Here is a 23,770-nt window from a genome sequence, read left to right on the forward strand (position 1 = left end):
TCCTGCCACCATCATTCCATTGCCACCTCTAGCTCATTTTTGGGAAATGAGCTGCTCTCTGTGGCCAAACGCACCTGGAAAAAGTGGGTTGACTTAGCACTTCCCAAAGTATCCTGAGCACAGGCAAGGTGGGAAGGGGAAGGCCTACAACAAAGTGGACTCCAAACGTCTAAATTCATGAATGGAACAATTAGAACTGGAAGGGTTCTCTGGAGAAATCTTTGAAATCTGAGTCCTAACTCCAGTAAAATCCATGGGGATGCTTATATTTAACATTTTAACACAAATTAACAACATTTTGTTAAATACATCTTAGGAGAGGGGGAAGGTGCTGGTTAGAAAGAGGGAAGGGCAAAATCTGTGGTCCCTGTGGGTCCTGAGGCCACAGCAAGGGAGGAGGGAGCACTTCCGGCTCCCAGCAGCCCTTGCAGCGCACTGTGCGCCAGGAGCTACGCGGGCTTCAAGCTAACAGCCATGCTGACCATTGGGAATGAGGTGCCTGTTGGCCCCAAGGCCGTTCTTCAAACCGTCTGTCTCTTTGCCTTTGGTGGCTTCTTCCTTCTCCTCCTCCTCTTCCTCAACCTCTTCTTCTTCATATTCATCCTCATCATCACTTCTCACGTCCTGGATATTCTAGACAAAAGAAACAATGGGCTGTGAGTGACAACCTTCCAGAAAGACTCTTGAGTGAATAAGCAAACAAATGGGCCCAGTTTAGAGATATGGCTCCCTTCAGAGAAAACACAATATTCAAACAACCAAACATTCACCAACATAGAACATATCATGGATCATAAAATAAACCTTAACAAACTTAAAGAATCAAAATTATGCAAAGTATGTTTCATGTCCTAATGGAATTAAGCTAGAAATTAATATAAAAAATAATGGGAAAATTTCAGAACACTTGGAAATTAAACAACACCCTTATAAATAATCAGTGGATCAAAAGAGTAAGTCTCAAGGGATACTAGAAAACATTTTGAATTAAGATAAAAACACAACATATCAAATTTTCTTCAGTGTAGTTAAAACGGTGCTTAAAAGGAAATGTATACCATTAAATGTTTATATTAGAAAAGAAGAAAAGTCTGTAATAATATGAGCTTCCAACTTACGAAACTAGGAAAAAAAAAAAAAGAAAAGCAAAATAAGCCCAAAATGAGCAAAAGGAAGGAAATAACAGAAATGAGAAATTAATGAAATTGAAAACAGAGGTAACCTGAGTAGTCTTAAAACTATGAAAAAAATTAAATATGTAGTTTAAAATCTTCTGAAAAAGAATATCAGGCACAAATGGTTTCACTGGCAAATTCCATGAAATGTATAAAGAAGAAATAACACCAAAATCTCCACAATCTCTTCCAGAAAAAAGAAGAGGGATCACATCCCAATTTATTTTATGAGGACAGAATTACCCTGATACCAAAACCAGACAGACAGTATAAGAAAATACAGCTACAGACCAATATCTTTAATGAACATAGACATTAAAATCCTTAATAAAATATTCCAAATCAAAACCAGCAATGTATAAAAAAATATATACTATGATAAAGTGGGGTTTGTCCCAGTAGTGCAAAGCTGGTTCAATATTTGGAAATCAATGAATGTAATCCATCATATTAATAATCTAAAGAAGGGAAAAAATGATTATATCAATTGATGCAGAAAAATCATATGACAAAATTCAACATCCATTCATGATAAAATAAAATTTAAAAACTTCTCTGCAAAGAAGGAATAGAAGCTAACATCATACTTAATGGTGAATAACTGAATGCTTTCCCCCTAAGATTAGGAATAAGGCAAGGATGTCCACTTTCACCATTGCTATTCACATTGTATTGGAAATCCTAGTCAATGAAATAAGGCAAGAAAAAGAAATAAAAGTCATACAAATTGGGAAGAAAGAAATAAAAGTGTCTCTATTATTTATGTACAAATTCCCAAAGAATCAACCAAAAAACTCCTAGAATTAATATATGAGTTTAGCACTAAGGCTGCAGGATAAAAGGTCAACACATAAAATCTCTCTCTCTCTCTCTTTGTCTCTGTCTCTCTGTCTCTTTCTTTCTCTCTCTGTCTCTGTCTCTGTCTCTCTCTCTCTCACACACACACACACAATCTTGATTTCTAGACACTAATGTAGTAGGCTAAAAAATGTCCTCAAAAATATTAGGTCCTAATCCTGGAATCTGTGAATGTTACCTTACATGGTAAAGTTTTTTGCAGATATGATTAAATTAAGGATTTTGAGATGAGAGATTATCACAGATTATCCAGGTGGACACTAAATGCCATCACACATGTCTTTATAAGAGAGGCAGAGGGGATTCAACACAGAGGAAAGGCAATATGAAGACAGAGGTAGAGATTGAAGTGATGTAGCTACAAGCCAAGGAACACTGGCAGCCACCAGAAGTTGGAAGAGGCAAAGAACAGATTCCCCGCTGTGTGTAAAGGGAACACAGATCTGCCACACTTTGATTTCTGCTCAAAACTGATTATAGACTTCTGACCTCCAGAACTGTAAGAGAGTAAGTTTCTGTTTTTTTAAGCCACCAAGTTTGTAGTAATTTGTTATGGCAGCCATAGTAAACTAACATGACTAGCAATGTCCAACTAAAACAGAAATTTAAAAGTCAGTAACATTTACAATAGTTTCAAAAAATAAAACACTTAGGTACAAATGTAACAAAGCATGTATAGGATCTGCATGTAAAACCTACAAAACTCTGAAGAAAGAAATCAAAGGTCTAAATAACTAAAGAGACATACTATGTTCATGGCTTGGAAGTTTCAATACAGTAAAAATGTTAATTATCCCCATATTGATCTACAGATTCCACCTAATACCAATTAAAATCTTAGCAAGATTTCTTATAGATATAGACAAGCTGATTCTAAAATTTATATGGAAAGGCAAAGGAACTAGAATAGCTAAAGCAATTATGAAAAAGAAGAATAAAATTGGAAAATTTGAACTACCCAATTTTAAGACTATAACTAAAGTTATAGTAATAGTATAGTTATAGTAATCAAGACTGGATGGTATTAGCAAAGGGGTAAACAAATAGATCAATGGAACAGAATGGAGAATCTAGAAATACACCCACACAAATACTGCCAATTGAGTTTTGACAAAGGTGCAAAAGCAATTTAATGGAGAAAGGATAGTCTTTTCAACAAATGGTGCTGGAACAAGGAGAAATCCATAGGCAAAAAAGTAAATTTTAACCTTACACATATGTTAACACAAAATGAATTGTAGATCTAAATGTAAAATATAAAACTATAAAACTTTTAGAAGAAAACCTACGACCTCGGGTTGAGTAACGAGTTCTTAGACATGACACAAAAAGCATACTCCATAAAAAAATGATAAACTGTACTGCATCAAAATTAAAAACTTTTGCTCTATGAAAGATACTATTTAGAGAATACAAAGACAGGTTGCAAACTGGGAGATAGTAATTACAAATCCCATATCCAACTTGTATGGATAATAAAGAATTCTCAAAACTCAACAATATGAAAAAACATTAAAAAAATGGGAAAATATATAAAAATACACACTTCTAGGAGGATATAGGATGTCAAATAAACATATGAAAAGATGTTCAACATCATTAGCCATTAGGAAAATGCAAATTAAAATCATGATTAGATAAAACTATCATAAGAATAGCTAAAATTAAAAATCCTGAGAATACCAAGGACGCAGAGTAACTGCAAGGAATTCTTATACATTGCTGATGGAAATGCAAAATGGTATAGACACTTTGGAAACAGTTTTTACTTATAAAGGCAAACATACATATACTGTATGTCTCAGCATTCCTACCCCTGAGTATCTACCCTAGAGAAATGAACATTTATATTCACACAAAAACAAATGTTTATAAAAGCTCTACTCATAATTGCCCAAAATTGTAAGCAACCCAAATGTTCTTCAACAAGTAAATGAATGGTACGTCCATACAATGGAATACTACTTACCAATAAATAGGTACAAACTACTGACATTTATAAGAAGTTGGATGAATCTCAAAAGCATTATGTTAAGTGAAAAAAGTTTGTTTCAAAAGGTTACCTACCCTTCCAACAAACAAAAGTCCAAGACCAGACGGCTTCACAGGTGAATTCTATCAAACATTTAGAGAAGATCTAACACCCATCCCTCTCAAACTATTCCAAAAAATTGCAGAAGAAGGAACACTCCCAGACTCATACTATGAGGCCACCATCACCCAGATATGAAAACCAGACAAAGATATCACAAAAAAAGAAAATTACAGACCAATATCACTGATGAATATAGATGCAAAATTCCTCAACAAAATACTAGCAAACAGAATCCAACAACATGTTAAAAGGATCATACACCATGATCAAGTGGGATTTATCCCAGGGATGCAAGGAATCTTCAATATATGCAGATCAATCAATGTGATACACCATATTAACAAATTGAAGAATAAAAACCATATGATCATCTCAATAGATGCAGAAAAAGCTTTTGACAAAATTCAACACCCATTTATAATAAAAACTCTCCAGAAAGTGGGCATAGAGGGAACCTACCTCAACATAATAAAGGCCATATATGACAAACCCACAGCAAACATCATTCTCAATGGTGAAAAACTGAAAGCATTTCCTCTAAGATCAGGAACAAAACAAGGATGTCTGCTCTCACCACTATTATTCAACATAGTATTGGAAGTCCTAGCCATGGCAATCAGAGAAGAAAAAGAAATAAAAGGAATACAAATTGGAAAAGAAGAAGTAAAACTGTCACGTTTACAGATGACATGATACTCTACATAGAAAATCCTAAAGATGCCACCAGAAAACTACTAGAGCTAATCAATGAATTTGGTAAAGTTGCAGGATACAAAATTAATGCACAGAAATCTCTTGCATTCCTATACACTAAGAACGAAAGGTAAGAAAGAGAAATTAAGGAAACAATCCCATTCACCATTGCAACAAAAAGAATAAAATACCTAGGAATAAACCTACTTAAGGAGGTAAAAGACCTGTACTCAGAAAACTATAAGACACTGATGAAATAAATCAAAGATGACACAAACTGATGGAGAGATATACCATGTTCTTGGATTGGAAGAATCAATATTGTGAAAATGACTATACTACCCAAAGCAATCTACAGATTCAGTGCAATCCCTATCAAATTACCAGTGACATTTTTCACAGAACTAGAACAAAAAAATCTTAAAAATCTGTATGGAGACACAAAAGACCCTGAATAGCCAAAGCAATCTTGAGAAAAAAAAAAAAAAAAATGGGGCTGGAGGAATCAGGCTCCCTGACTTCAGACTGTACTACAGGGCTACAGTAATCAAGACAGTATGATACTGGCACAAAAACAGAAATATAGATCAATGGAACAGGATAGACAGCCCAGAGATAAACCCATGCACCTATGATCAACTAATCTATGACAAAGGAGGCAAGGATATACAATGGAGAAAAGACAGTCTCTTCAATAAGTGGTGCTGGGCAAACTGGACAGCCACGCGTAAAAGACTGAAATTAGAACACTCCCTAACACCATACACAAAAATAAACTCCAAATGGATTAAAGACCTAAATGTAAGACCAGACACTATAAAACTCTTAGAGGAAAACATAGGAAGAACACTCTATGACATAAATCACAGCAAGATCTTTTTTGACCCATCTTGTAGAGTAATAGAAATAAAAACAAAAATAAACAAATGGGACCTAAGGAAACTTAAAAGCTTTTGCACAGCAAAGGAAACCATAAACAAGATGAAGACAACCCTCAGAATGGGAGAAAACATTTGCAAATGAATCAATGGACAAAGAATTAATCTCCAAAATATACAAACAGCTCATGCAGCTCAATATCAAAAAAAAAAAACAAAACAAACCAAAAACCAAAAACCAACCTAATCAAAGAATGGGTGGAAGACCTAAATAGACATTTCTCCAGAGAAGACATACAGATGGCCAAGAGGCACATGAAAAGATGCTCAACATCACTAATTATTAGAGAAATGCAAATCAAACCTACAAGGAGGTTCACCTCACACAGGTCAGAAAGGGGGGTGGGATGAATTGGGAGATTGGGATTGACATATATACACTAATATGCGTAAAATAGATAACTAAAGAGAACCTGTTGTATAACACGGGGAACTCTGCATCACTTCACTGTACAGTAGAAACTAACACAACACTGTAAAACAACTATTAACCCCCCCCCCGCAAAAAACTAACACAACATTGTAAAACAATTATACCTACCAAAAGACATACTGATGTAGTTTTCATGACATTCTTAAAAAGACTAAACTGTAGGGATGGTGAACAGATAAGTGGCTGCCAAGAGCTGGGGTGGAGGAAGGAGTTATTGGGGTGACAGAATTATTCTGTATCCAGATTATAGTGACGGCTACACAAATCTACACTTGTGTTAAAATTCACAGAACTGTACACCAACAGGAAAAAATAAATTTCACTGATGATAAGTTTAAAAATAAAACTTAAATGTATTTCTTTTTAGAACGCAAACACTACAGTTTTCCCAACAAACATCTGCTAAGTAAAGTATTGCTCATGTGGGCATTTTGGTTGTCAGGATATTTTTATTGTTGGGAATAGGATGTTTCCTATTTTCTTTATGCAGGAATTCCTTCAAGGACAGTTCTTAATTAAGAGTAATATGTTTCTCCTCTTCTTTACAGTGTTCTGAAAGGAATTTTGTAAGGAAAACTCCTAGAAGAATAACACTGTCCCAAAGAACGCAGATGGAATTGCTACAGATCAGACTTCATTGCAAAAGATAATGATGGTGTGAACTATTAAAACAATACCAAGAACTCAAGCTCTCTGCAAGGCCAGTGTTGGGCCTGACCCCTGACCCTCTAAGCCAGTTCAGAAACATCTCTATTAAACCCAGCCTAGAAAAGAAAAAAAAATATGGAAGGTGGAGAATGTTTCCTCACACATCATTTTTCAAGATGACATCCATAACCATAAGAGTTTTCCCTTTTGTGACCTGAAGACTAAAACTGACCACCTCCAGAGATTCTTGGGGTATATGTAACCAAATACTTCCTTGCGTACAAGCTTCATGCAAACACGGCTTAAACAACAACATCAACAACAACGTACACACATTCTGCTGTCTTAATCACAGAAATATAACTTCATAGGCTCTTTTCTGTACATTCCGCTCTTTTCACAACAACACAGAAAGGGTCCCAAAATAGACAAGGCTCACTGTAAACACTGAGGAATAAACTTGGCATCTCATCAGTTAAGATGCAACAGAGAAACGCAGCCTCTCCATGATTTGCTGGGAGCCAGGATCAGAGTGCTCCCCCTGTAGACGGAGTCTTTCAGGGAAGGGCCATGCTTGGCTGATGTTTGCTTTCATGGATCGTGCCTCTTGGCTCTCCTTTTCTTTCCTCAAAAGATTTTTGTAGGGAACAAGGGGAAATCTGAATCAGAACAAAGAAACCAATTTCTCCCCAGAAAGGCATACTAGCGTCTTCCCACCCCTTTCTCCAGGACTTGAATAGCTGCTTTAGCTGAGAAATAAATTCATCCTGGAGGATGCTCCCCATAGCTTGAAGCCACATCCTCCAGCACCCTCACCTCTGAGAAGAGGGCCTGGACCATATTCAGGCTTTTAGAAATGTATGACATCCTCACAGTCACAAAGGTTGGGGAGCACTACTGACATTTAATGAGCATTGGCTAGCGATGCCACACACCTTACAATGTGCATGACACCCAAATGTCCTGCCAGACCTGCATTTGTAATTATCCAAGCCTAGAATCTAATTCCATTGTACATTCAAGCACAGGAATTCTTGCATGGTTTTAATATATTCTCAATTTTTCAGGACTGCAACTATGTACATAAATCCAAGGAAGACTATACTTCATTTTGTTCAGAACTTCACAATTTCAGAAAGCCATGTCACTGATGGCAACCCTACCAGTGGCATTTGAGGCTGTGTCAGTCTGCATTTGCAGCTGCCCCACTCATGCTGAGTCTCCATATAAGCAAGCACAGCATCTGCCAACTTCATTTCATTCTCTAGGGCAGTCATGTACACGTTACACACGAAATGCGTATTTTATCAGAAATGTCCTTCACCTTATTTCTTTTTTATTATGTTGTGGCATTATATTGTTTTTTGAAATTATGCTTTTAGGTGAGTGATATTACCTAGGAATTTAATTTCAGGCTAGTGAAGAGGGTGTGGGTCCAACAGGATGGAGAACCACTGCCCTTGATGATGAATCAAGCTCAGAAAGGATTTCCTGGTAGTTAAGAGTTTGTTAGATAGATGTATAGGTGGTTGCACATTATAAAAACTTGAATAATGTAAATTGGAAATTGAATGGTATTCAAAGATATTAATAAAACCTCACATTATATTCAATTTCATCTTGTATATGCTATCTGTAATATAACAATAACAGCAATGACACCCTTAAAGGGCTTTTTTTCCACTGTCCTAAAAATCCTCTGTGCTCTTCCTGTTCATCCCTCCCTCCCTCCCAAGCCCTGGCATTCACTGACCTTTTTATTGTCATCATAGTTTTGTCTTTTCCAGAATGTCTTGTAGTTGGAATCATAGAGTATTTAGCTTTTAAGATTAGCTTCTTTCACTTAGTAATAAGCATGTAGGGTTCCTCCATGGTTTTTTGTGGTTTAATAGCTCATTTCTTTTTATTGCTGAAGAATATTCCATTGTTTGGATGTGTGTACCACAGGTATGCATCTACTGACCTATTGGAGGACACCTTGGTTGCTTCCAAGACTTGGCAATTATAAATGAAGGCACTATCCACGTTATAAATGTCCATGTGCCAGGCACTGAACTAAGCAGTTAGTATGAACAATACCATTTCCTCCTCACAGCAACCTTAGGACATAGGACCTATTCTATTTACTTTAAAGGAGAGGAAAATGAGGCTTAGAGGAGTTAAGAAACTTTTTCAAGGCCACACAGCTACAAGAGGCAGACAGGGTGAAAACCCTGATCAAAACTTAGACACCTTGAAACACAGTGCTCTACAAACCCCTGCTGGAATACTTGGAGAGACAGGGCACACAGGGGGTGAGACAAACACTGGCATGCTTTATGCTATTCTATTTCATTTTTAAAATGGTGTACAAAACTGATTTGGCAACCTATAAATGATCTGCAACCTACAGTTTGAAAAACACTGGCTAAGGTGTGCTAGAAAAAATGAGGCTTTGCTAATTAGCTGAAATCAGAAAAGTTTAAGATATAAACCACAATCCGTATTCTGCAAAGTACATGTTCACAATGGTAAATCTTTTCCAGTAATTACAATACTTAATAGAAATCAAAAACAAGTCAACCTTGCTCTAGGGGGACAAAATCTAAATACCTGCTAAAGGTCAAGCCACAGTGTTTTCTAGAACTCTACCTGTCTGCTTTGATGGGATGTCAAGACTCTGCTTGCACCAGCAGCAGAGAGTCTCTCTCTTGGAATCAGCCAGCTTCTTTTCTCGTATTGCCCTTCCCTTTGCTTTATCTCTGCACACCAGCACCCCTTACTTTCCTACTTCTTAGTTGTCCCTGGGCTTGTAGAACTGGTCTCATGCAACTTGTTGGCCCTGAACCGTCCCACAAATCATTAAGGGCCCAAGAAAATCCATGCAAAAAAGAAGGATCTAAACCCTTCTTTGAAGAGTGAAGGGTGGGTCTGGGCTTCAGCAGCCAAGGGCTGCAGCCACCAGGTGCACAGTTCTCACACGTGCCAAGCATATCGCAGCACACATGCTTCCTGTTACCTGCCCACCGGCTGCCCTTGGGTTAGCAGTGCCATTACAGACAGCATATTACTATTCTGATAACTTTAGATAACTTTCTTTATGGAATTAGCAAAGATATCTAATATTCAACTGGACATTTTCCAGAAATGACCTGGGTCCTCTAGAATACATTATTGGCAATATTATTCATTCCACAAATGGAAATGCATGAATATAATTTCTGCAGTGTCTTTTAAAAGTACCTCCTTCCTCTCCCCAGCAACTCCCTTCAGTTACACAAAATGATGGTGAAGGGAATGAAGAACAAGTTACTTACGGAAGAGAGACCTTGTTACTGGTCTTAACAAGGGCTTTGGAACCCCCACATCACTAATGGTACCAGTACTGGCAAATGTCATCAGCCTGGCACTCCAGGAGGGCAGGGAAGACACACATTCAGAGGATGGGGTTGAAGTCACAGTCACTATGAAGGAAGGCGAGCAATCAGTCTGAAAGCATCCCATACGCTAGGAGAAACAGAAACCCTGAAACTGGGACCAAAATGATCTCCCCCAGATTAAAGTCGGTTGAAGCCAACATTCTTCTTTGAAGGGCATGTTCCAGGAGCAGGGGCACAGAGCTTAACTGAACCATATTCAAAGACTCATTCACCCAAGCATGGGAGTATCTTAAAGCAATGGACACACTTCCAACTTCTCCTATTGACCCTTTTCTTTTTGGTGGGGGGCTTGTGAAAAAATGCTTGAACCTGTAATATCACACAGTAATTCGCTTTGGCTGGTGTCAAATCTCTCAGACACAGAATACAGGATGAAGGCCACTGTCCCGGCTCCCTGCAGTCATGAGTGCAAGTCAAAGCAGTACCGAAAACATGCCCTAAAACTGCTTACGCATGGTTCCCAATTTTTGTGACTGGTCTGTATACATAGAATGCCTCCTCTTGAATTTCAGAACCGGACTCAAAGGTTGCTTTTTAAACTGTCCCAACTCACTGGTGTAAAATATATTCTACTTTCCACTGATGGTTTTTATTTTCATTACACATGCTGCTATCAATGTACCTAATTTCCTTAAGAAATTATTTCACTTTGCTAAGGCTTACAGGCTTTAAAAAATGAGCTTCTAAGAGAAAAAGTAAGTTTTAGGGATAGATGGACTCTAGAGAGTATCTGTTCGGGCAGATTCATTTTCCAGAAGAGATAAAAACTACAGGACTTGAACCCACTCAGCTCAGTGACTCAGCTTGGTGGAGAAGAGCTCAGATTACACTATGTGCCTCTTGATAAAAATGCATGGATTTCTTTCATATTCTCTATATTACCTAAAAGTAAATTTAAAATAAACTTAAAAAGGCTCTGTGGTAATCACCAACTTGTGATGTAGAAAATGATTTGATTTCATGAATGTACTTTGCTTTGGGAATTAAAACCATTAAAATTAGTGTATTTTCTACACTTTTTGCATCCTTTAGACGCAGCTTTAGATTCAACAGCCTGCAAATTCCACAACTTTAACTGGGCAAAGATATACAAAACCATTTTGAAAAAAAATCATTAGGATTTAGGTAAGCAACACTTAGGAAATAACCATGGAAAGACAGAAGATTAAGTATTGATTATATAGCCCAGAAAAATGTGTATTAACAACAAAATGTTAAAGTTTGTTTCAAATATTAGCATCCAACAAAGAATTCATATGCACCATTAAGAAGGAAAAAAATCCAATGTGACAGAAAAGCAGACAAAGGATATAAACAGATGATTCACAGAAGAGACAACTATTGACTAATAAACTATACAAAATGCTCAAGCTTAGTAATGCAAATTAACATGAGATAAAATCTCTTATTCATCAAACTGGTAAATATTAAAATGTCTGATGGTGCCGAAAGTTGATGAGGATGTGGGACAAGAGAGACTCTCATATACTTTGACAAATTGTTTGGCAGCATCTGGTAAACTTGACTGAGGAATTCTACTTACATAGAAACTCCCATATGTGCCACCAGGAGACATATATAAAGATGTAAACAGGAGGATACATAGACTGTGGACTATTCTGTGATGGATACTATACAGGAGGTAAGTGCACTGGTCCACAGTAATATTTGTCAATATGAATAACGTCATAATGAGTGAAGAAAACAAGTTGTACAATTATATCAACTAAATCATACCATTTATGTAAAGTTTAAAAACAAAAAAGCAATGCTTTAATTGTGGCTATATCCAAACATAATAAGCATATAAAAGCATGGGTGGAAGGACATCAGCTTCCCTTCTGCAGAGGGAGGGAGAGAGGATGGGGTGGAATATACCGGAATGTGCCATCTTCCTCCTCTAGTTTCTCTTAGGTGATGTCATCCACCACTCAGCAAGCACTCAGTGCATATTTGATGAGCAAGTGAATGAATGAATCTAATACCACAAGATGGGACTCTTAAATCCCATCTGAATGCAGGTGATCCCAAATTTGTATCCCAGCGTGGACCTTTCTTCCAGGCTTCAGACCATCTCCTCTCAGCTGCCTAAGGCCTTGTCAGACTCGAGGCTCCCTTTACACCACCTTCTCTGGCCTTCGTATTTCAGCACTTGGCACTACCATCCACACAGCTGCTCCAGGCGAAACTGCCAGGTCATCTTCAGTCCTGCCCTTTATGGGAGATCTTGTTTCCCAGCTTATCGCATTCAGAGGGACTCTTTGACACAGATCCCTGAGCTCTTGTCTTAGTGGTTTCCAAGTTACATCTAATATCTGTGGTCACATCCAGACTCTGAGCTGAACTGTTCGGTTGGCGAGTCCCTGCCTAGGACCTCAGAGTCTGAGGGCACGGCAGTCAGCTGAGCTGGGCAGCACAGCTGGCCCTCTGAGATGCAGCCACACAGGTTTGGGTCCTGAAAGACCCCTGCTGACCTACAGTGCCCTGCAGTACTGCCTTGCAAGACTTGTGACGGCCACTGCAGACAGCTCCTGCCGGACAGTGCTGCTTCCACAGCTCAGAGGAGCCAGACTACTGTTGTTGGCAAGATTTCTGAATAAGGAAAATTAAAAAATATCTTGCCTGCCTCTCTCTAGGGATAGAGAAATATGATTTGCTTTTAGACAACTCCAATCCACCAGCCAACTTTCAAAAGGAAATACATAACTGGCTCATAGCTGAGCAGTCGTAGTATAGTGGGGCTTTTCTACACCAGTGTTTCCCAACTGATGTGCTAGGAAAGGGTTAAAAGATATGCTGAGATACTGATTCTCTCGGGCCTTGGGGCAACTAGCAGAGCCCCAGTCTCCTCCTGCTTTGGGTAGTCCTGTCAGTTTCCCACAGTGTGCTGTACAAATATCAACTTCTTCGGTGCCTGAGGTGAGGAAGCTGGGAAGCAGTGTCCTAGACTGACTACAGAGCTGAATGCAATGTTTCCTTAAGTAGCAACCTTAGAAGACTTCCTCATAAATGCAGAGGCTTGAACTAAAGATGAGAAGCCTTGCAGCCCCTGGGAGAGAAAGGTGTGCGTGCAGGGCAGGAGGTGAGAACTGGCTGCCTCCAGGACATGAACGGTTCTGCTGGCTTAGACCCAACATTCAGCGAGGTTAAAGAGGTGAAAAGTACGGAGACAGAACTGGTCACTAAGTGAATTAGAATGAATGAGGAACGGGTGTTCGGCACAGTCCACACTGCCTCACCCGCAATGCCCTTTCCAACCCACACGGTACAAAGCCATGCAGGAACAGAAAGGTGTAGTGCCATCAAAGTCATAATTTTCTCTCAGTTACACCTGAACAATTAGCTACAGTCTCATTCTCTCAATCCATCAGAACTTTCCAAATGCAGGTGTCTTATTTCTAAAGGAAATGGCTGGCAACCATTTGTGATTATCACTTGAATAATTTTAAATTGCCAACACCTGAAGAAATGCTAAACAGATAATTATGGAGAGCTTGGCTCCTCAAGAAATAGTGTGTTTGGCTGTTCTTGCATAAACCTAACTTCTCTCTGTATAGGATGACACTGTCAGGTGGGAAAACAAGGAATAATTTGGGATCAACACCAACCACAAAGTGAAATCAACCAAAAGAGAGAGGAGTTTACTCATTTATTCCAGGGATCTCAGCCAGTTTATTCTGTGGGGACTGTTCTGCCCTTTGTAGAAGGGTTAGTAGTAAGTATTCCTGATCTCTGTGCACTAGATGTCAGTTGTGACCACCAAAACTGTCTCCAGAGATTACCAAATGTCCCAGGGGGCAAAGCGGGGAGCAAAACCACCCCAGGTGAGAACCACTGATTCAAAAAATATTTCTTGAGCCCCTGTGCATTGTGTAAGACTTTGGGGATATAATGGTTTCTGTCTTCAAATAACTTACACTCTACTGAAAGAGCCGAACCCCAAGGTATCAAACACATAACAATATGCAACCACACATTTGTAAGTGTTAGGAAGCAGAGAATACCACGATATGTAAATTGGGGATCTCACTTAGATGGGAAGGAAGGAAGGCCTTGCTAAGGAAATGGAACCCAAAGGTTGTAATCTGAAGGTTAAGGAGGAGTGGTCAGGGAAGATGGGGTAGGCATTTCAAGAAGAAGACACAGGATATACAAAGGCCCTGAGATGAATGGCATGCTCAGGGATCAGAAAGGCCAGTGCAGCTAAAACATGGTAAGAAAGATGGAGCATGACCTAAGATGAGGTCGGGGAGTAAGCATGGACCAGATTACAGATTTAATAGATCATGGTAAAAAGTTCCAAGTTACTTCTAAGTCCAAATGGAAGCCGCTGTGTAGCACTGTTTGAAGTATTGGGAATATATGTGACCAAAAAAAGACAAGGTGCCTGTCCTCAGAAATCTTCTGCTTTCTGTGGAAACTGGTTTATATATAACAGTGTTCTCTGTTGCTGTATGGAAACAGTTGGAAAGAATCCAGGGTGGTCAAAGGTGGAGCATTTAGGAGGTTGTGGTCATAGACCAGGAGAGAAATGCCAGTGGCTTGGATTGGAGCGGTAGCATTTGAGATGTAGAGGGGCAATTACATAAGAAAGAATGGTGCCCAAAGGCCTCCGGGTTTGGAGGGACTTTTAAGCTCATCTAATCTAATTTCTACTTGATGCTGATATGCCTTTCTTAACAACCAGAGCAAAAGATGTACATTCTCCTGCTTGTACATTTCCAGTAATTCATTACCTGCTTCTTTTTTCATATGGTGCTAAAATCTGCCTTCTTATCCAAAAGGGGTCTGTGTACTTCCTTCAAATGCTGAAGTTAACCTCTCTTCAAGCTAAATATTCTTATTTTCTTCAGTTTATCCTCATATAACATGGCACCAAAACCCTTCACTATCCTGCGTATCTTATGAGAACATATTCCCAGCCACTGCCCTACACTGGATTATGTGTGTAACACAACCAGCATCACTCAATTAATACACAACTTACCACTTTCATATCCACCAAAAAAAAAGTGAGTACAATAAATTTAAAGTCAAGCCCTGATGATGTCTATGCTTTTAGTTTTATTTTTTGTGCAATTTTTCTTATATTTTTAGATTCCAGAATATATATACTTTTATGAATTAATCATGATTTGCCTATTAGTGAAAGTAAGTAGCTGGCCCTGGTCTGCAGTCCTCAAAAATTATTGCAAGGATTACCAAACAAAATAAACTTTGACAATGAGAAAAAATATGCTAATAGGATAAAATTACGAATAATCTCTGCCACAGCACTTCCATACACTCTGGGAATGACATCTGCAACCATGGCTTCAATAAAATTGCAGAGCTGTGCTTTTGAAATGCCTTAACTAAACTCTGTGCTCGGGAATCTGTGGCTTTACAGTAATGTCAAAAGCCCAGGAGGTCGTGAATGACTCATAATGTCCCACTGCTTTTTGAATGGCTCCACGTCTAAATCCATAGTTGGCAATGAAACAAAGGACAATATAATAAGCACTTTATGCTGTTTTGAAAGAAAATTTTAGCTTTAACTGTATGAAAAAGAAAGTGCATTCAGTCAGAGTTTAATTTTCTGAACTACTGTCAAAATACATTCCTTTTTGTTATATTAGTTCTTATTATCCAAGTTGACAAGGTCACAGAAAAAACCAGTTTTCCCCTTTTTTTCTCCTCAAAGGAGCTGCATTAAATTTAAATTGGATTCTTTGAAACTTGGCTACACATGGACATTTCCTATCAGTTATCTGTAATATGAAATTTCTAGACCAGTGCTTCTCAAACTTTAATGTGCATATGAATCCCCTAAGTTTCTTGATAAAATACAGATTCTCATTCAGAAAGTATCTAGTGGGGCCTGAAAGGCTGCATGTCACACCAGCTCTGGTGATGCCTCAGCTGACAGTCAGGTACCACACTGCAGTCAGCAGGTGGGTGCTTAGGCCACAGACCGTCTCTAGATTGCTGTTCTCTGTAGAAAGAAGCTGAAGCAGAGGGTTGCCTAAGGGTCTTTCACATTTTAAAATCCCATGATTGCAAACAATTTTGACTTCCTTGACTCTGTATGTGATGAGTCTTTTTAGTCCAGAAAGGCAATATAAAATTACCAGTATGTCTCACTTTATGTAATGACTCATGTCTTTAATTCTCCAGTGAAACGTACTATTTAGAGAATTCTGGTTTTCTACAAAGTAAAGAATCTCAAAGTGCTTGGTGCCTGTTTCAACAGTCTGACTTTTTATTTATAAGGATTTTTCAGCATAGAACCCCTATGTAACATGAAGTCTACTGCTCTTGTTAAAATTTGCAAGATGGGAGTATTTGCTGAGGTCGTGTCAGCAAACTCTACAGATGTGGGGAAGAGTGCAGCCATCTCTGCTTTTTAGAAAGCAGACCCAGCAATCGGAGGGATGTCCATGGACACTTGTGCAGAGTGGAGAGGACACATACACACACGCACACACATAGCTGGGTTTCTCCACTTGATCTAGTGGCTCTCAAACTGAGAGCCAGAGTAGAATCACTTATGTTGGGGGAAGAAGAGGACTGTCAAAAACCCCAGTGTCTGGGTCTAGTCCCCGTAGATTCTGATTTAATTGGTCTGAATTAGAACCTGGCTGTGAGTATTTTTTTTAAGGCTCTACAGGTCATTCTAGTGAAGCTATAGTTAACATAGCCAGTATGTAATGAGCTGAACTGAAACGAAAGTGGAAATCCTGGGGGATCTTCTTTTGGGTGTGAGATCCAGAATAATACTTTATTCTTCATTAGTCTTAAATATGATTACAATCCTCTCCTGATTAAAATATATATCAAGCCAAAAAATGACTCTTTTTCATGAACTAGATTATATGGAATAATCCTGAATTCCTTTAGTAGGCCTTTTAGACAAAAGGTCTTCTGAAACGTTTAAGCACCCATCACCAAATGTCATGCTTTCCGATTCTTAAACAAAAGGCTCAAATGATAAGCTGGTCAAGCGAAATGAAGTTTAACAAGAAGGAATATAACTTCCACAAAAGTCACAATCATCAACATACAATCCTGAGCAGAAATGTGGCTTGGCTGATGTGAAAAAAATTAGAGGTTTTAATCAATTTCAAGCTCATTATGAATTAACAACCTAATGTGAACTACCAGCAACTCAAAGCAAAACTAGGATGCATTGATGGCAGCATAGTTTTCACATAAATAGACATCAGAACTGCTTGACTTTGTATTAGTCAGACCATATCTAGAAATTGGTGCTGATTTAAAGGAGAATCTGGATAAAAAAGAAAAAATTTACAAATTCCAGTTAGCTCCCACAGCCCTCTAGTTTGTGGCTGGGAAAGGGCAGGGAAGAGGAGGTTAGAAAAACAAGCAGCCTGGGAGTACAGGACTTAGAAGAAGCACAGACAAAATCACCCCCAGAAACAGAAAGTAAAGCCATAAATGACCTGGAAGTTCACAGCCCTTGCTAAAGAGAAGGGGCCCCAAGGTGTACAAGATACAAGTGTCAGCCTCGGAGAAGCAGAGCTTGTGGGGGAGAACCAGGTATACAGAGAAGAGTGGTACCTGGAGATGAGCAGTGAAGGGAAAGAAGGAAATAGGATTAGAAAAGTAAGGCACCTGCAGAAAAGAAAGGAAAACAAGACAAAGAATTGGCTTAAAAAAAAAAAAATCCCGAGAATAGTATCTTCCTCCCTTGCTCACAAACTGGAAAGTTTTCTTGAGTGGAAAGAAAGGGTAGTAGGTACAGCCAGCATGTTACAATTGAATACACCACCAGGGACCCCGTGAGAACAAATCACACATGAGAACATATCCCGCCACCTGTCCCATATGCAGTGGTTGAGAAGCAGAATTGCTAGTCTAGAGCTAGGAGCTGTAACACCCAATGTAGTAGCCACCCATTCACCACATGTGCCTTCTGAAACGTGGTCAGTCCAAATTGAGAAATTCTGTAAGTGTAAAATATATACTGAATTTCAAGGACTTAGTATGGAAAAAAAGGATGAAAAATATCTCATTAATGATTTGTTTGTACTGATTGCTGAATCACTATATTAGCTTTAAATAATGATTATAATCCTTCCCTGATTAAAATACATTCCAGACAAAATATACATCAGGCAAAATTGAAATGATAATATTTTGTTTGTATTGTGTTAAATAGAATATATTATTAAATTACTTTCACTTGTTTCTTATTATTTTTAAAATAACACTACTAGATAACCTAACATTATGTATGTGTGTGGCTCACATTATATTTTAATTGGACAGCATTGACCTAGACAGAAAAATCAGGAAAAAAGAAGGAATCACCAAACAGTTGTACTTGTTTGAAAAATAAAACAGGACATCTCAGGAAGCATATTAAGTATTGTTATTTAGAAAATAAAATACTGTGACTTCTGCTTTTGGCTATTATGGAAAAATAGGGAATAGATTATTCTATCATGTTAAACAAACAGAAAACTGGATAAAATATATGAAACAATAATTTTTAGACACTGTTGAATAAGCTGCTTGGGACTGTGATTCCTAAGACAAGGAAAATGAAGAAGGGAAGCCCTTCAACTGCCCCAGTTACTGCCTGGAGGAAGCTTCTAAGCTGAAGCACAGCAAAGACCCCAAACAGAGCCCAGTGGTGCCAGTGAGTTGAGGATATAGAGAGTTACCCAAAGCCAAGGAAGCTAGAATTTATGGGGCAGAATGCTGGTAAAAAAGGAGTTACACAGAGAGTGAGGTCCAGAGATCTGCAGTGGGGTCCCCTTCAATCTTTGGCTGAGTACTGATCTGTGCATGTATATGAGGAAACTACTGGAGGCCAGGCCAAGAACTACCAGAAAGGAGTTGGCAAAACAACCCCTGGAACCCACATTGGCTTGGCCATTTGTTGTCTTCTCACCAGCCAGAGTGGAAAGAACTCTTAGTACATGGGCAGCAAAGAGAATACTATGAAGAACTCCACTTAATAGCCATAGACTAAAGGCTATTCTACTCTCATTTTCAGAAAGCTTAAAAGCAGGCTTTGAAAGGATCAAACTTATTACAAGTAACTTAACTTCATACAAAACCAAAATACACTAGTTTTACTACATAACAAAAAAGCACTATTTGAAAGAATACAACAATATCCAGCATCTAACATAGTAAATTCAAAATGTCTGGCATCCAATCAAAAATTACCAGGTTTGCAAAGTAGCTGGAAAATGTCACATAACTCAGAGAAAACTCAATTAATAGAAACAGACCCAGAACTATCAGAGATGACAGAATTAGCAAACAAAGATGCTAACATAATTATTATAAGTATGCTCCAGGGACTTCCCTGGTGGTGCAGTGGTTAAGAATCCACCTTCCAATGTAGGGGACACAGGTTCGATCTCTGGTCCAGGAAGATCCCGCATGCTGCAGAGCAACTAAGCCTGTGAGCCACAACTACTGAGCCTGCACTCTAGAGCCTGCGAGCCACAACTACTGAAGCCCACGCACCTAGAGTCCATGCTCCACAACAGGAGAGGTCACTGCAATGAAAACCCATGCACCAAAACGAAGAGTAGCCCCCACTCACCACAGCTGGAGAAGGCCGGCGCACAGTGGCAAAGACCCAGCGCAGCCATAAATAAATAAATAAATAAGCCCCATATATTCAAGGAGGTAGAGAAAAACATGAATATAATGAAAGAAATGGAAGATATAAAAAAGACCAAATGTAATTTATAGAGATGAAAAATACAATATCTGAAATATTAAAACACACTAGATAGGCTTAACTGTGGATTAGACACAGTAAAAGAAAAGATAAAAAAATTGAAGATGTACCAACAGAAAATATTCAAAATGAAACTCATCAGAAATAAAAAGACTGAAAATGAATAGAACATCAATGATTTGTGGGCCAGTAAAGTGGTAACTGAAGTCCTAGAAGAAGACAGAAAAGAAAAGACAGAAGAAATTTTGAAAATTTTGTTGAAATCTGAATTTGATGAAAATTATAAACCCCACAGATTCAAGAAGCTCAACAAACCTCAAGTATAAAAGCACACCAAGACATGTCATAATTACTGAAAATTAGTATTAAAGAGAAAATCAAAAGCAGCCAGAAGAAGACACATTATTTAGAGTAACAAAAATAATAAGACAGCAACTTCTCACCAGAAAGTAAGCCAGAAGACAAGGCAGCAGCATCTCCAAAGTAGTGAAAGAAAAGGGAAAAAAGAAAAAGAAAAGGAAAAATTAAAGACTTTTTCAGACAAACAAAAGCTGAGATAATTAATCACAAGCAAACCTACACTACAAGAAATGAGTGTCTTCGTGGGGAAAAAAGAACAGAAAAAGGATGATACCAGATGGATACTTACATTTACACAAAGGAATGAAGAGAGCCAGAAATGATATACATGTAGGGAAATATAAAAGACATTAAAAAAATTTTAACTTTTAAAATAATTAATTGTTTAAAGCAAAAAAGCAATATAATATGGAATTTATAATATATAATTAATATTTATATATATTTATATAAACATTATATATTATTATATATAATTAAATGCATGACAACAATAGCACAAAGGACAGGAGTGAGTAAGTAAATAAGTAGGGCAGTGAAAGCCTTTGAAACTTCTATAAACAATACTGTTTCTGTGCTTGAGGAAGAAAACATGATTTACTTTACAGAAAGGGGAAAAGGATATATGTGCAGATAGGTGGTGATTCCCAATCATGGAGATTTTTACCTGGGAACATCTGGAGACATTTTTGGTTGTCATAACTGTAGGTGTGAGCGCTACTAGCATCTGCTGAGTAGAGGCCAGGGATGCTGCTAAACATCCTACAGTGCACAGGACGCCCCCTACAACAAATAATTATCTGGCCCAGGATGTCTCTAGTGCCACTCACTGCTGAGAAGCCCTGAGCCAGAGACAGACCTGCTGATTTCAAGGATGCCTCTGGAACACATATTCCTCATAGGGAAGAGAGGCAGTCAGCACTGCCGGGACCTGTGTGAAGACTGGGAGCCAGGAGGGCCGCCTTCTCCACTGGTGATGAGAGCAAGCAGATGAGGCACCAAATCCGCCACCTCCAGCACCTGCTTCCCAACAGCTTTCTGAAACCTCTTGGAAAGGCCTGGCCTGACCCCAAACCCCTTCACAGGGCAGTGACCACCTACTCACCTTTTCCCACTCCAGAAACCTGCAAGTGGCAGGTCTTCTCACCAAGCACCTCAGCAAAGTGTTTCAATGCCTCAGTGGGTGGGCTAGTGTTCAGTAACCTATTTTCCGCAGCTCAAAAAGGATATACAGCATGAGAGAGATGAGTGTCTTGGGAGTGAGGGGGGAACAGGAAAATACAACTGGGATTGAGACTGACTCGGAAACCATTGAATGTTTAGTTCCATGATTATGACACTACCACATACTTCTCCACACCTCACAGTTTAGAGAGTAATTTCATTTACATCATAGCATTTTATCCTTGCCACAACCCTGTAAGGAAGGTAAGGCAGTTATCAACTCGAATTACAGAACAGAGGGTGGAGACTCAAATCACGATGGCAGAGTAGGAGGATGCAAAACTTGCCTCCCCCCATGAACACATTGAAAATATATCTACATGTGGAAAAATTCTCACTGAAAACTAACTGAAAACTGGCAGAAAGACTCCTGTACAACCAAGGCTGTAAGAAAGATACATGCGAAATCGGGCAGGAAGGAAAAAGAAGCAATTGGGTCGGTACCTGTGCCCCTGGGAAGGGACTCAGAGAAAAGGGAGATGACATGGGTGGAGATCCTCCCTGGGGAGTGAGCAGTTTGAGCCACATATTGGACGCCTCAGCTCTGGGGTCCGACAAAGGGAAGATGAGACCCCTTGGCTAGTTGGAGGGCTGGTGGTACTAACAGAAGGGCTGAGGGAAGCCTGGACTCCGCTCATGAGGAGTGTGGGAATGCTTGCTTGCTCCCAAAGCAGGGCAGAAAGGGCGGATTGAGACCACACGGCTGGCTGACTGGTTTTCCGTGACCACCTCAGTGTGCACCCCAGCCTGAGCTGACCCAACACCCCAGCACTGTTTGCCCTGCATTGTAACTCCACATGGGAACATAGGCAGCCACAACCAAGGAAAAAGCTCAGCTATGAGATGCTGTGGCAGCTCAAACCCTAAGCAGCATCTGAGCAGGGAGCAGGCAGCCATTCCCGGCGATTGCAGAGACAGTGCATCAGAGGCAGATTACATCTCTGATGGCAGCCAGACTGCCACAGCCCCTGCCCTGCCTCTCGCTGAATACCCACACCAGCCCCTCTTGCTCCAGCACTGCTCCCCACTGGGGCTGAGGATGCCATTGCTGGGAGGGGTGTAGAGCACACACTTAAAAAGAGCTGTGCCAGCTCCACCTGACCCTCTGGGTTTCTGCTCCAGCAACTTGGGACATGACCCCACCCCCAGTAGGGGGGTGACATCCACTGAGCAGAGGGGAAGCCCTACCTCACACCTGGCTTTGGTCCTAGCCCTTCCTTCTCCAGGCTCACCTCCTACCAAGGTGATAGCTGCTAGTACACCCTGAGGAAAGACATGAATTGTGTTCATGCCAGATCCAACCCTCCCACCAAAGCCAATGGGCACATGCAGACTAGATAGGGATGCTCCCACATAAGGACATCCCTTCAAGACTGCAGTAGGTAACTATTTCACCTAATTTCATAGAGAGAGGAAGATAAGCAAAATAAGACAGAGGAATTTGTCTCAATTGAAAGAGCAAGAGAAAACCCCTGAAAAAAACAACACTAATGAAAGAGAAATAAACAATTTACTAGATAAAGAATTCAAAGCATTAGTAATAAGAATGCTAACTGAATCAGGGAAAAGAACAGATGAACACAGTGAAAATTTTAACAAGGAACTAGAAAGTATAAAAAATAACCAGTCAGGGCTTGCCTGGTGGTGCAGTGGTTAAGAATCCGCCTGTCAATGCAGGGGACACGGGTTCGAGCCCTGGTCCAGGAAGATCCCACATGTTGCAGAGCAACTAAGCCTGGGCACCACAACTAATGAGCCTGCGCTCTAGAGCCCATGAGCCACAACTACTGAGCCTGCATGCTGCAACTATTGAAGCTCGCATGCCTAGAGCCTGTGCTCCGCAACAAGAGAAGCCACCGCAATGAGAAGCCCACACACCACAACAAAGAGTAGCCCCTGCTCACCGCAACTAGAGAAAGCCTGCACACAGCAATGAAGACCCAGTGCAGCCAAAAATAAATAAATAAAAATAAATGAATAAATTTATAAAAATAAATAAATAAATAACCAGTCAGAACTGAAGAATACAATAACTGAAGTAAAAAACACACTAAAAGGAATGAACAGCAGACTAGATACAGAAGAACACATAAGTTATCTAGAAGATAGAAAAATGGAAATCACACAATCTGAACAGCAAAAAGAAAAAAATTCTTTTTCTTAGTGGAAATAGTTTAAGGGATCTCTGGGATATCATCAAGTATCTCAGAAGGAGAAGAGA

General features: G+C 39.3%; 1 protein-coding gene across 1 annotated transcript in view; it reads right to left on the reverse strand.

Moving 5' to 3' along the window:
• Positions 1-457: 457 nt before the first annotated feature.
• CERS3 (ceramide synthase 3) overlaps positions 458-23,770 on the reverse strand; it is an 86,380-nt gene continuing 63,067 nt past the window's right edge. The window contains exon 8 of the mRNA XM_057542670.1: positions 458-633. Coding sequence (XP_057398653.1) covers positions 466-633 — 168 coding nt within the window. The 3' untranslated portion in view covers positions 458-465. The remainder of the gene's footprint in view (positions 634-23,770) is intronic.

The sequence above is a fragment of the Balaenoptera acutorostrata genome, chromosome 3 (assembly GCF_949987535.1).
Source record: "Balaenoptera acutorostrata chromosome 3, mBalAcu1.1, whole genome shotgun sequence".
In the NCBI taxonomy this organism is placed as follows: Eukaryota; Metazoa; Chordata; class Mammalia; order Artiodactyla; family Balaenopteridae; genus Balaenoptera; species Balaenoptera acutorostrata.